Source organism: Sapajus apella, unplaced genomic scaffold (assembly GCF_009761245.1).
Source record: "Sapajus apella isolate SASKATOON/1434 unplaced genomic scaffold, GSC_monkey_1.0 scaffold3, whole genome shotgun sequence".
Classification (NCBI taxonomy): Eukaryota; Metazoa; Chordata; class Mammalia; order Primates; family Cebidae; genus Sapajus; species Sapajus apella.
In genome coordinates this window covers 47,344,431-47,359,058 of record NW_022436943.1, presented here as the reverse complement: position 1 = coordinate 47,359,058, position 14,628 = coordinate 47,344,431, and the positions used below count along the sequence as shown (strand labels likewise).

The window sequence follows — 14,628 nt, the reverse complement described above, 5'->3', positions numbered from 1 at the left end:
GAGGGAAGTTAGGCAGGCGAAGAGAGTGTGTTCGTTCTGGCTACAGGGAGCAGCATGTGCCCGTTAGAAAGGAGCGTGGAGCTAGACATGAACTGCGTGGGAGAGTTTGGAGAGGTAGGTGGGTCTTGGGGCCTTGATTAAAATTTTGGTCTTTATCCTAAAGACTATGGAAAAGTTTTAAGGGAATTTAAGCAAAGATGTGACATAATCGTATCTCTTAAGATCACTCTGGCTGTTACATGAAGGGTTAGAAGAATGAATATGTCTAACTGGTTCAAGGACCATTTTGTCATCAAAACTGAAGACCAGCGTCTTGAACTAGGGTGAAGGTAGCGGAGACTGACATAAGTAAATGTTTCAAGATGTGTCCTGAACATAGAATCGAAAAGACCTGGGGATTTGAACTCACTGCTGATACAAGTATTTTCCCTTCTTAATATATAGTAACTGAGAAAATGCAGTGTCTATAGGAACATCTGGCAACATCTCAATGACAGGCAGTACAGCCTGGTGGCTCTGAGGCCCGAGTTCAAATCTCAGCTCTGTTATGTTTAAGCTATATGACCTTGGGCAGTTTTTTAATTTTCCCGTGCTTCAGTTTTCTCACCTCTAAAAGGGAGATGCTAATAGTACTTGTCTCATTTAACAAATTAAAAGAAACTATCAATTGAGTGCTTTACACAGGCCCTTAGGAAGTGCTAAGAATATAGGCTATTATAAAAAAGCAAATATATCATAACCTGCTTAACGATCCCCCACTGCTGACAATTAGATGTTTCTGTATATTTTATTATTGTCAATAGTTTTATGCCTACACATTCCCTATGCCCTACTCCCATAGACTGGATTCTAGCCCTCCTGTGAGTAGGCTTAGAGAAGTAAGAACATTGTATTAAAATGGATAGAAAGATTTTATAGTCCTGATGTCTATATTTTAAACCACTGATATTTTAAACCACTTCCAGAATGCCATCAAGATGTTCCTGAAAGGTTGTAAATAAAACATGTTTACATCTACTTGAGAAATTGTGTAGAGGGGCTGAGTGTGCTTTCTGCATAAAGCAATCTTGTGGCAAACACTTCTATAATGTAAAGATTTAGACAAAGGTACTTATGGAGTTCTCTATGGTATCTGCTAGGGACATAAAAATGTGTAAATCTTGTTCTCTGCTCTTGACACACCTTTAGTCTAATAGAAGAAAAAATTAAAATCATTACATTAACTTAATATATAGATATGTGATATATTAGTAATATACATGTATATATTTGCTTGTACATATATGTGTGATTATATGTAGATACATATGTATGTATGCAAAAAAATGTCAATTTGTATAAATTTGTAGCACAGAGGAAGATTGCCTGGGAATTTAAAGAAGGAAGGGTTTGTTGGGCTTTTTAGAGAATTATCATCTACTAATTTGGGGTTTGCAAATAAAGAGCCATATACTGAGTTGAAATTCTTCTACCTGACCTCTGCCTGGCTGGTTCGGTGGATTAGTCGGGGCTCTCAGCTCTCTCCTTGGCTCACAGCGTGCACAGTCAGTGCACCTCCCTGCTGTTCCTTCACTCTCATGTTCCCATCAGTGGGTTGAAGACACAATTTTTGTTGGTACTATTTATCTTGTGGGTCATACTAATATATGTAGTAGGCCATATTTGGCCCATAGATCTTAGTTTATCAATGTCTGATTTACTCAAAACGTCTCATTTTTCCATTATGGGAAGACTGACTTCCTCAAGGATACATAGCAGTGTTTGTGGAAGACCTGGGACCAGGAACAAACCTCCTGGCTCCCAGAGCCTGACTTCATCCATTGCCCTGAACCAAGTCAAACCACAGACCCTACAGTAGCATGGAAATTGCCTTATACATGGAAGGTGCTCTAACCCAGGGTCCCCTAAACCCCCAGGGCCATGGGCCAGTACCCGTCCTGTTATGAATTGGGCTGCAAAGCAAGAGGTGAGCAGCAGGTGAGTGAGCATTACCACCTGAGTTCCACCTGTCAGATCAGCAGTGCCAATAGATTCTCATAGGAGTGCAAGCCATATTGTGAACTGCACATACGAACGACCTAGATTGTGTGCTCCTTATGAGGAGGCTCCTAATGCCTGATGATCTGAAGTTTCATTCCAAAACCACCCCCCACCCATCCATGGAGAAACAGTCTTCCACAAAACTGGTCCCTGGTGCCAAAAAGGCTGGGGACCGCTGCCCTCGCCCATGCCTTTTAAAGATGAGGGCTCTAAAGCAATTATTTTGAGACACTTTCAAGTCAGATGGGTGGGACTTTACCTTTGTCTCCATCCTGTTCATTGGAGATTTTCTTCAGGTCAATGAAATGGGTTGCCAGTGCTACGTCATTCATGCTGCCTTCATCCCACACCTGGATTTTCACCCTCCGACACAAGGGAGGGAACATTTCCTTGAAGATCACCTGTTCATGCCACACAGGATCAGCACAGTTCTTTTGCACTGTGGTTCTCCCCTAAAAACACACCCAGGAGGACATGAGTCATGGAAGGGAGTGACTGACTATAGAAAACTCTTCAAGTCAGTTGGAAATACAAGGCGAGTTGTCAAAGATGAGGAACCTGCATCTGACACCCATGAAAATCAGTTACATTCAGCAAACATGACTGATGACCTCCTCTGTGCTGGACACTGTGCTAGGCATCTGGGACAAAGGCAAGTCACAGCCCTGCCCTCAGGAAGTTCTAATCAGCATATTGGGGTTGGGGTGAAACTAACACCCATATTACAAACAGGAGTTCTGTGCATCCCCAGGAATGCAATGGATGTAGTTCGAGCATGAGGCTCATGTTCTGTAGAAGTATGACCTTATGTGAATCACTTTTCCAGTCTGGACCTCAGTTTCCTTGTCATAAAATGGAGGTGATATCTTATACGACCTCTCAGCCCAAGTCAAAAACACTTCAGTGTTCACACTGCCAAGGGGAGACAATCAGGGTAGGTCTGTATTTTAATGGCAGAGACAACACGTGTGTCAGTTGAAGCTTCAAAATCCAGCCAACCAGGGTTAATCTCTGACCACGTACCCAGGCCTGGACACTTCCAATGGCTCCTGAGCAGAAAAGAGCAATGTCCAGGCTTACGTAGGACAAGGACTACCTGGGGGAGATTGTGGAACAGGTCGGGAGGTGGGTGGAAATTCTACAGGACCTGGAGACTGAATAAACAGCTCAGAGAAGCAGCCGGGAGTGAGGAAGGATGCCTGTCTGCCTGGATCCTAAACCACAATCCACCCATAGCTCCTTTCCATTTCCTCCAATGAAGAGTAAGTGGGTAACCCTCCCCCATTTCCCTGCCACATCCTGTTGCCCTTTTTATTTATTTATTTATTTTTAAGACAGAGTCTTGCTCTTTCACCCAGGCTGCAGTGCAGTGGTACAATCTCTCCTCACTGCAACCTCGGCCTCTCAAGTTCAAGCAATTCTTATGCCTCAGCCACCCAGTAGCTAGGATTACAGGCATGCACCACCACACCCAGCTAATTTTTGTGTGTTTTTAGTTGAGACAGGGTTTCGCCATGTTGGCCAGGCTGGTCTTCAGCTCCTGGCCTCAAGTGCTTCAACCACCTCAGCCTCCCAAAGTGCTGGGATTACAGGCATGAGACACCGTGCCGGGCCCCACTGCCTTTTTGTGACAAGCTTTTGCTTTCAAGGCACTTCCTAATTTTTATCTAATTTGATTTGATTAAACTATCTTGGATAGAGAGCAGGGCCCTGGCCCAGGCCTGCCAGTATTGGTAACAATGATTCCTCACCGTCTGCCCAGCAAAGGACACCTCCACGAAGGGATCCACCAGGTCCTTACTGTCACCCACAAATGCCTTGGTGACGTTTGCCATGATGCTTGAGTTCATTTTGGGCAAACCTTCTGCTTTGTAGAGTCTCACATAGAATCTGGCCCAGGGTCTCTCTGATGGGAACCCATCGGGGATCAAAAGATTCCTTAGGGGGGACAAAAACAAATGCAAACGCTCTATTGAAGAAACAGAGAAAAGGCAAGAGAAATTTGGAGGAAGAAAGATAGATCCCGACATAAGATAAAAATCTGAAGAATAAGATTCATCACTGAAACAAGTTTTCTTTCTAGTGTAAATGACAGAGAAGGGTATGCATGGAGTGAATGCAAACTCATCCAGGTCCTAGGATGATAGGATAAATACTGTCTCCCATCCTTAACCTTAGGAGAGGTGTCTTCCCACATCACAAACTGGTGATTGAAATTATAATTCCTTCAAAGAAAATTCAGCTACATTAAGAAAAATTAGATACGCTTAGGAATAGCTTATCTATTATGGGTTATAGGAAGACTGACAGTTCTTGACCTAGAGCCCGACCTCCTGAAGGAGAGTCACACCTTAATAAGACACATCTTGGCGTCTGACAGAGCAGAATCCCAGGTGGCCAAGCTGAGAACAAGCACAGTCCTCATGTACCCATAAGAAAAGGGGAGAGGAAAAGAAAGAGACTAAAATTGAACATATCGTTTCTATGCACAGCCCTGAATGGACTTGTCTCACTTTTCTATTTGCTCCTCGGCGTCAGAAGTTTTAGTGTTGGTCTTCAAGACGTCGCCTTTCCCCATCACGCTGATGTCACATTTCAGGTATCCCTTGGTGCCCGTCCTGATGTCGCCAGGGTCTGTGAGCAGGGCCCACTTGTCGCAGAACTGATGACCTGTGAAAGCACCCCTACAGCTCACATCCTTCATCCTTCACAGATGGGCCCAGCAGCCCCACTCCTTTCTCTCCCATGCGCTAAGGCCTCCCGGGCTCTCCTCACTCTGTTGCTCTGGTTGGTAAAACACCTCAGTTATTTCCAAACCTCATGTTCCTTCCCTCTTCCTTTCCCTCCTCTCTCTTTGCTTGCCACCAGTTCTCCATCTTTTCCGCCAATTTACCATAGATACTTAGGAAGCCATCGACCTAGCAGAAATCACTGAGACAAGGCTCCAGCTTTGATGGGAAGGAGGACATTAATGAAGTGTAGAAGTCACATACATATTATGTACCCACGGGACGTAAATGTGGCTCCTAGATCTTTTTGTTTGGCCTCACTGTGAGTCAAAACTTCCAAGATGGCTTACATAATCTAGACTTCCAGCTTATCTTTTAAAATGGTTAGTTCTGGCAATACTGGCTTCATATTTCTTTTCTTTTCTTTCTTTTTTTTTTTTGAGATGGAGTCTCACTGCAGTGCCCAGGCTGAAGTGCAATGGCGTGATCTTGGTTCACTGCAACCTGTTCCTCCCGTGTTCAAGCCATTCTCCTGCCTCAGCTTTCCAAGTATTTGGGACTACAGGCATGCACCACTATGCCCAGCTAATCTTTGTATTTTTAGTAGAGACGGGGTTTCACCATATTGGTCAGGCTGGTCTCGAACTCCTGACCTCAAGTGATCTGCCCGCCTTGGCCTCCCAAAGTGCTGGGATTACAGGCGTGACCCACTGCGCCTGGCCACTGGCTTCACATTTCTACATGACAGGAAATACCAAAGGCGCTGAGTATCCACAGTCCTTGTATATGGAGCACAAGCCCTCGTCTCCTTTCACACAGACTCCATCATTCTTTATGCCTCACACCAGGCTGCTGCACACAGCTATGCTCACTGTCTGGCCCCTGCAGTCATGGAAGTTGGAGTCCCTGTTGAAGATAAGGGGCCTTTCATAAGAAGATCTGTGCTGGCTCTGTTGCTTATTTGCTCTTGACCTTGAATAAATTACCTAGCTTCTCTGAGTTTTTCTTTCCTACAATCAGGGATAATAATAGTTATAGCAAATCCTTATACAAAATGCTGTAGTCATTATTATGTGCAAGACTCTTTAGTAAGCACTTTGTATACATTAACTTACTCAATCCTCCAACAAACCTATGAAGGAAGTAGTATGTTATCCTCATTTCTACAGATGAGGAAACTAAGGCCCAGAGAAGTTAAGTCATTTGCCCAAGGTTGCACAGGTAGGAAATAGAGGGGGATTTGAACCTAGCCAATCTGACTCCAGAGTCTGTATTCTTAGCTCCTATATTCTATTGCTTCTCCTGTCCATATCTCAATTGGACAGAATTTGTGTGAGGAAAAAAAAAAGAAACTCCCCAGAAGTAGACATGTAAAATAATTTTATCATTAGACTGTAAAATATTTAAGGGCAAGAGTCACGTTTCATTCAAGTTTGTATAACTGGTGCTCAGTGTTACTGAACGAATGGGATGACCACGAGGTTACAAAGGTAAGTGAGTGAACGGGATGACCACGAGGTTACAAAGGTAAGTGAATGAATGGGATGACCACGAGGTTACAAAGGTAAGTGAATGAATGGGGTGACCACGAGGTTACAAAGGTAAGTGAATGAATGGGATGACTGCCAGGTGCTGTAAACCAAAGACAAGTAAGAGAGAGATGGGGAAGTGATGCTTTCTTACCAGGTTGGTTGTACACGGTCCCCAGATCTACTTTGAAAGAGCCAATCAGTACACTTCCTATCAGCTTGTGGTGAAAGACCTAGGGAGACATGGAGCAGAAAGTATGGCAGATTTCCTTGAGGATTAAGAGGACTTTTGTTGCCACAGTAGTATTTAATACCCCCTATAGAAAGTTATGAGAAAAGGAAAATACTTTGTTTTCTTCAAAAGCTATGTATTGATACTTTCTTGAAAATGGAACTTTTGCTTAGATGGCATTAAAAAAAAAAAAAAAAAAAAAAAGAGGCCTTGACCCTTGTCTAGCTTTGACCCTGTCTGGAGCACAGTGGAGTTTGGCCATCAAACCACAAGGCTGTAAAGGGCCTCCAGAAGCCTCTCCCCTTCACCCCTTGCTTTTGCAGGATTTGAGCTATTCCTCCATAGAAGGACACCTGACAACTCAGTGTCTGCATGTTCCTTTAACCAAAATGAACCTGAGTACAGCTCACCCTTCAATACCCATCTCTTCCTGTTGAAACTTTCCCTATCTTTCAATACCTAGAACATATGTCACCTCCACCATGCAGCCCTCCCTGATCCCCCAAACTGGAAGTGTTTCTTTTCTCCCCTAAACTACTACAATTTTGCTCACAACTTTCTTAGAGAACTCATCACCTATTGCCTTGAGTCATTTTGGGCATGAACAACAGTGAGAACAAAGGAGGTGATCGTCCTCAATATTCTGTCTGATCAGGGCCAGCAGAGGACCTGGCTTGATTACAGCAGCCCATTTTCATGCTAATGCTCTCAAGATGAGGAAGTTCTAAAGGAAGGTGCAGAGCTGGGGCCAGGTTGAAAAGCCACAACATATGAGAAACTGCTGAAGAACCAGGAAAGAAGTTCAACCTTTCACACATAAAAGAGAAAACTGGCAGGTGTGGAAAAATGGCAATGGCAACAGAAGTGTCTTTAAATCATGTTAATGCTGTCATGCAGGAGAGAGAGTAGGGTCCCCTCTACGGGTCCCAAGTAACAGGATGAGAGATTTCCACTCAATATAAGAACAATGTCTATAACCGTCAGAACTTCCCAGCAATGGAATGAGCTTTCCTAGAGGTAGTGACCTCCCCATCACTGGAAAAAAAATCTAGTTATGCCCCAAGAACTCCAAATAGTAGAGGAAGTGGATAAGGATTCTTGCATCAGTTGGAAGTTATACGAGATATCCTCTGAGCTTCCTTCTAACTATAAAATCCTATAAGTTCCATAACTCAGGACAGCTTCCTCCTGCCTTTCACCCATTACATGGCCTTCTTCACAATAGATATTCAAGGAACATTCAGTGAATTAATGAATGATTGACGAACTGAATGACAGATGAATGGAAGGCTTTTGCAGCTTCTAAACAGCTCCTTTTTGCTAAAGCAAAAGAAAATTCAGTTGATCTGAAGAAATGACAGCCCTCCTCATTTCTCTATCCACCCTCTCTCTCCCTAACCTAAACCTTCCACAGGTGTCAGAGAACCGAGGTGAAGTACAGGCAACCCGGCTCAATGCTCACTCCAAAATCCACCATGCTTGCAACTGCTCGTGTGTCTTCCCAAAGACCTGAGGAAGAACAGAAGCCAGTCTCAAGTTCTCTTCTCAGGTTGAGAGTCCCTGTGGGCAAGATTGAATACAAGAGCCCCAAATAAATCTTTAAATAACACAGGATGCCTGTTAAAGTCATCCATCCAGTGGCCGAATACCAGGTAACCCTGGTGTGGTCAAGCATTGAATCACCAAGACTCTGGGGATGTCTCACACTCAGAGTACTGAGAGCCCTGCATGCCTTGGCCACCGTGAAAACAAGACTGTCTTTGGCACCACCAGGGTGTGTTACAGGCTGGCTTTCCCAATAGTATCTGCTCACAGCACTCACCCACGTCTTATCCCATGTTGAATATATTCTGGGCACACGGACTTTCAGTTAGTTCATGGACTAACAGAAAAGTTGTGTTAAACTTTCCTCTCCCGAGGGAAGATTTCATTTTAAAACCTTTTGTCTAAGAATCTTTCAGAGACCCCAAAATCTCTTCTTCTACATTAGAGAAACAGAGATAGCCAATAGTAGATTTGATCCTTTGTCTAAGAGTCCACATGTCCCACAAACAGTCCTGACCCTAGTCTATGGCACAGTATAAAAAAACTGCTTATCAGACAGTCTTAAAAGCCTCCTATGGAGCTGATTCCACAAAAAGGTGGCTGCCTGATGACGGAACAAAGTCCTGGGCATTGTCGCAGGTCCTGAAATATCCCTGTACTTGTCATCATGCCTGAAATTCAAACCTCAAGACTGTTTGGCTCTCGGTGACTTCTCATTCTTCAAGAGTCACATTCTTCAAGTCTCCCGGGAAGGGTAATGTCATAATTCCACTATTACCTAAGCCATAATGCAGGACTTTGCAGACAGTCAGCTGTGGTTAAAGGGAACGTATTTTATATATCTGTTTAGGTATTATATGGAGTCAGTGATAAAGACAGGGAAGGAAATCTTCAAATCAAGTTTTGTCATCCTCGCAATTCTGATTACAGCTGGTATGACTGTAGAGGAAATCATTCCCTTGTTCTCCAGACCTCCTATGCTGACATATGAAGTAGGAACTGTGTCCTTTCAGAACTGTTTGGAAGAGAGAAACTTACTCTCCAGCTCTCCTTCCCCACCTTGGGAGAAGCCGCGGTGATCTCTCAGACTGTAAGATAGATGCAGTCTGTCATTCACTGGTCTCTGTCCCTTTGCTGAATGGTGTGAAGTTTGTAACAATCCCATTTGGCCTGACTTCTCTCTCATTTGGACCAGTCTGGCTTCAACATGGGCATTTCCCCTTCCCATTCCTGTCCTCATTGTGGTGGGCAAACTCGGACTGGGCCCTTAGAACAGGAAGCATTGTCTCTGCATGTCCCCTGGCAGGGCTGAGGAAGGGTCTGTGCAGCTGAGTCAACTTCCCCAAGGGCAGTTTCTGAGGTCTACACTCAGAGGCAACTTTTGAAAATCCCGATGGCCACTGCTTAGTCCAAATCCTCTGATCCAGCATTACCATTGATGACGCTGATTTTTTTTTCCCTAATTCTTGTTCCTATTTCTTTATTCATTACCCAACTAGGAGGGCAAGGAGATGTAATTAATGATCATTCGCCAAGATGTCAGCCCAAGAGAGAAACACAAACATTTGCTTGATTAAAAGAAACCAACTAAAACTGGCAATGCCTTAAGATGTCACTTGAAGCATATGTTTCACATTTCCCACACTAGTAAGCTACACGATTCAATCAATAGCTTTACAGTAGCTTACCACCCACTTCCAAGAAGCATAGATTTTCTTGAGGTGGTTTTTCTTCCCAGACTCCTCCATACTGGTGATTTCAAGTTCTGCATGTTGGTTACAAACTCACAGACTCACACTTGCCTCTAAGCATGCTGAGTTGCCCCAGAGAGTTCCCAACACCTAGAATCTCTCCCACCTCTCTGCAACAATCAACACCAACGCTATACTTACTGAGATTTTGATGATCTTGTCAAAAAGATGCACTTGGGGCCCAATGAAGTCGAAGACAAAGTACTGCAAAACAAAAAGTTCATTCTGGCCATCAGCCCCACACTTGCACCCAAGAATCCTGTTCTTGGAGTGCATTTAGATCTTTGTCATTCTAACCAACTACTGCATAAATATACATCATCAATTGATTGTCAATACCCCCATACACACTCTCTTTTTTTTTTTTTTATTTTTTGAGACAGGGTTTTGTTCTGTTGGCTAGTTTGGAGTGCAGTGGCATGATTGTGGCTCACTGCAGCCGCACCTCCCAGGGCTCAAGTAATCCTCCTACCTCGGCCTCCTGAGTAGCTGGAACTGCAGACCTATACCACCACACCTGGCTATATATATATTTTTTGCAGAGACAGGGCCTCACTATGTTGCCCAGGCTGGTCTCAAATGAAAAGAATGCCGTCAATCACATTCTTGCATAGGATACATGTGAGTAATCCTCTAAAATGAACATGAGAAGTGGGATTGTTGGGTCATACATTAAGTTCATGCAACTTTTGAATAGAGTATAAATGGGCATTTTATATTCCTCCTGGCAGCATATGAAAATAGCCATCTCTCTATAAACTTACCAACCCTTGATACTGTTAGTTCTTTTCACTTTTTTGTTTATAATTATGAGTGAAAATGGCATTTCAGTATGGTTTTAAATTGGGGTGTACTTGATTAAAATCTATTTTTCCCAGGATTTTTCAGTTTCAAATATCCCTGTGAAATTACCAGGATTTACTAGAGAGAGAATACAAAAAAAAAAATTATAGACATGGGGATTTCTAATATTAAGAACACGATTTAATTTTGGAGTTGGAGAAACTATCTAGACCAGCCCATGTTTTACAGATAAGAAGACTGAAGACTAAAGAATTTAAAAGTGACTACCCAGGTTCCTATTGCTAATTATTGCTGGACCTGGGACCGTTAGTCTCTTGACATTATCACACAAGGGGTTCAAGTACTAGATATTTCGCCATCTGACTCTTGAGTCAAGATCCTCCCAAACTCGAGGTTGTATGATTAAAATATGCATTAACTGAAGCGGTGTTTTGTCCTGGTTTGTGCATTTTGGGAACTGAAGGGGATCAGGAAGACAGGGCTGGGAAGCTGTTTCTTGGATTGTTTTTCTTTTTTCTTTTTTGGAGGAATGGCCCCTTAGAGATAGACATGGTCACAGTAGGAAAGGAAGAACTGACCAAGTGCTGATGGCTGCTTTCAAAGGGCAAAACAGAAAAACCAAAATGTGGAAACTGAAAGATGTCATCATATACTGTAAGAGCTCCTCAAAATGGTGGCTTTTAGAGATCAACCAAAGATTCCATTACGGTCAGTGTCTTCTGTTTAAGAAGACAGGACAATACATAGAACAGTTCAAGAAATTTCTCATATATATGCTTAAACTTTTTCAGAGTTCTAGTGTTCAAAATTTATGTGGAAAATTCATTTACACAAAATTCTCCATTCTCTGAATATACCAGATGCTGTGTTTCCTTTGGATGGACAAATGACTTGCACCATTTATTACTTTCTGCTGGGTTACATATGTTTCAGACTCCACTGCCTAACATAGTCTTCCAAGACCTCCAGGCCAGCACACATTCTTCTAGCTGGGAAATGCTCCCCTGCCCCAGCTAGTGGGTTCCTTCAGTACCTGATTAACTTTGGGCTTGAATATTTAGGTCAAGGGTTATAACAAAGGGTTTTAGTTCAACTTTTGTATTTCTGCTTGATTTCCTACCAATGACACTTGGGCCCAATTTAATGTCATTTAGATCCAGGACTTGTAGGCATAATTATTATAATTAGTAAATCTGTGGAGCTTTGCAGTTTTATAGCATTTTCATATATTATTTCATATTACATCTACGCCAAAAGCTCTTCTGGGGTTAGACAGTAGAACAAGAAGGCAAAATCTACTGACATTTCACTCATAGTTAAAGGCTCTGAGGCAGAAATGATGAAGAGGAAAAGAGTCATTAGTTCCAATGGGATTTGGGCATTTTCTGTTGATTTCATTATCTGTGCTCTCCCTGCCTTCTTTTTAAATTACCACTCCCATTAAGTGAATAGGCATTAAGAGTATACTGCATTTTTTTTGAAATAATTCATTGTGTCAAAGTCCTTACAGGAAAACAAATGCTTGTTACCTCTTTGAAAGGCAATTGGCAACATGGAAATTTTAAATGCATATACCTTGTGACCCAGTTATACTATTATAAGTAGAAGCAAAAGGTTGAAAGCATTTCATATTTATTCATGAGAGACTGACTAGTTTAGTAAATTATGGCATATCAAGGCAATGGAAAACTCTTCAGCCAGGAAGGCAAAATGAGAATGAGCTGGACCTCCCATAGGGATTTATTTTCAAGATACATTGTTTTGTGAAGAGTCCAGAACAGTATGTATAGAATGCTATCATTTGGGTACAATATTTCCTTGTATTTTGGTACATGCTTGGAATATCTCTGGAAAGATATACAAATGCCTAGTGAGAATGAATGCTTCCAGGGAGAGGACTAGGGGACTGGGAATCAAAGATCAGAGAGAAACACATTACTCTATATCATGGTCTGCTTTCTGTCTCTTTACCATATATTTTTTTAAATCATGTAATTTTTTTATTTTAAAAAGAGAATTTAGCATGTATGATATTTAGAAACCTGAGATTTTCCTTTACATTTTCTACACAGCTTAGAAAAATGTAACTTTTAGTTTCCAAGGCAGTAGCCCTATTTCAAAAACAATAATTAAGTTTCCAACGTCTCTGCCAGGAAGAAGAATGTGTATCTTCTTCCTAACCAACATTCAATCAATTTACTGTCTATAAACCCAGGGCTTATAATGGCGGAAAACAAGCTGAAAAGAAATAAGAAAATATGTGTTGAACACGTAGCAATGGATTTAAAATTCGGAGGGATTTCTTGCCTCTCCTTTCCACCACTTTTTCTTGTGAAAAGCTTTAGGAGGATGTGTTTGTAAGGAGATTCAGCGAGTTTGCCATGGGCTTAAATGGGGGCCTGGGAGGGAGGCAGGAGGGACACAGCTCTTCTATTTGACTGAAGAATCCTGCAGAATGGTGGTGAAGAGAATGTTATTTGCAAAGGCCTTGGGTGACCTCCGTGACTTACTTCATTATAAAATGGGCTGTTGGTTCCTTCCTTCACTGTGCTTTGCTTCTTCTCATCCCCGATCTCAATGGTCACAACTGGGTCAATGTTCTCACCTACCAGCTGGCGAGCCTCGGTGATGGTTATGGCAATCTACAGCACAAGACAGTGTGGATACCATTTCAGATATCGCCCTCCACGCACACAGGAAGCACTGAGGGAGGCTGGGCAGGAAGAACCAGTCACTTACTTGATAATTTTGGGATCTGACCTCCCCATCATGGATCTTAGTCAACAGTTTTGATCTATTAAAAGAAAGTTTAATATACTTGTTTCATCAAGCAAGAATACCCATAAGCCATGATAATATTCTGCCAAGTATTTCTAAGTCCTTTCATTTAATATTATTACATATTCTCTCTACATCTCTGGGGGAGATAAGCATAAGTGGACAAATGACTTGACCTCTGAGTTTTTCCATTCTAAAAATGGAGCTTATAACAGCACTTCTGAGATGATTGCTAGAATTACATGATATAATGCATACAAAGGTTTAACCCAGTGCCTGGCAAGAATCGATGTCAGCTCTTGTTATATGATTATCAGTATTTTTAAACAAAATGAGAAACTGAGATGTCTCAGCAAATCAGTGGCAGAGCTGGCTCTAAATAAGGAACTCCCAGTCTCCTGCCTGATTTCATACCAGGACTACTTTGTCATGTCTAATGGATATAATTCAGAGTTTCATGACTGCTTTTGAAAGAATTGGTAAAGGAAAAAATTGAAAGGAACAACTAAAAATGCCATCTCCATGAGATTTCACATTCCAGGGGATTTCATTTATCTAGACTGTCACAAGTAATTGAAAACGGATGGGCAACACCTGGGCATTTACAGATTGATAACAACAGAAAGAGATGAAGAATCCCTGTCGTCAAGAAGCTGACATCGGTGGGAAATGAACTGAGCTTGAGTTCCTGATGCATTCTGTCCTCTTGGTTACTAACAATACCATGTTGCATTTGACTTCATCCCATTTCTGCTAATTATAATTGAGTCTAACAGAGAACACATTAGTAAAAATCTCAGAGCTTTGGAGTCAGACTGATCTGAGTTAGAATATTTATTCTCCCCAATTTTGGACTTTAGTTTTAATTTCCTCAACTGAAATAAAAACAAGAATTCCTACCGCATAGGGTTACACTGAGGATTCAACAAGACGATGCATGTAGGAAAGGGTAAATATCATTTAATGAGTCCATCAACAAGGTAGTAAATTTGTACTGATTATTTATGATGTGAAAGCCCAGTGCTAGACTCAGAGGAAAAACAAAACTGAATAAGCCATCTTCATCTTCTGGTCCTCAAGAAGTTACAAGCAATCTACCACCCATGGGAGAGAAGAGAAAAGTGTATTAAAAAAGAACTAGGGGAGACGATCCAAGATGGCCATTTAGGAACAGCTCAGGATTGCAGCTCCCAGTGAAAGCGCAGAGGGTGAGTGGACGC

General features: G+C 42.1%; 1 protein-coding gene across 3 annotated transcripts in view; it reads right to left on the bottom strand.

Moving 5' to 3' along the window:
* The window catches only part of FER1L6 (fer-1 like family member 6), a 212,071-nt gene that overhangs the window by 133,499 nt on the left and 63,944 nt on the right, over window positions 1-14,628 (bottom strand). For all 3 annotated transcript variants that reach the window (XM_032253154.1, XM_032253169.1, XM_032253162.1), the window contains 7 exons: window positions 13,370-13,424; window positions 13,141-13,272; window positions 9,968-10,030; window positions 6,453-6,531; window positions 4,554-4,710; window positions 3,792-3,978; window positions 2,300-2,492 (listed from right to left, as the gene is read on the bottom strand). In XM_032253154.1, coding sequence (XP_032109045.1) covers window positions 2,300-2,492; window positions 3,792-3,978; window positions 4,554-4,710; window positions 6,453-6,531; window positions 9,968-10,030; window positions 13,141-13,272; window positions 13,370-13,424 — 866 coding nt within the window. The remainder of the gene's footprint in view (window positions 1-2,299; window positions 2,493-3,791; window positions 3,979-4,553; window positions 4,711-6,452; window positions 6,532-9,967; window positions 10,031-13,140; window positions 13,273-13,369; window positions 13,425-14,628) is intronic.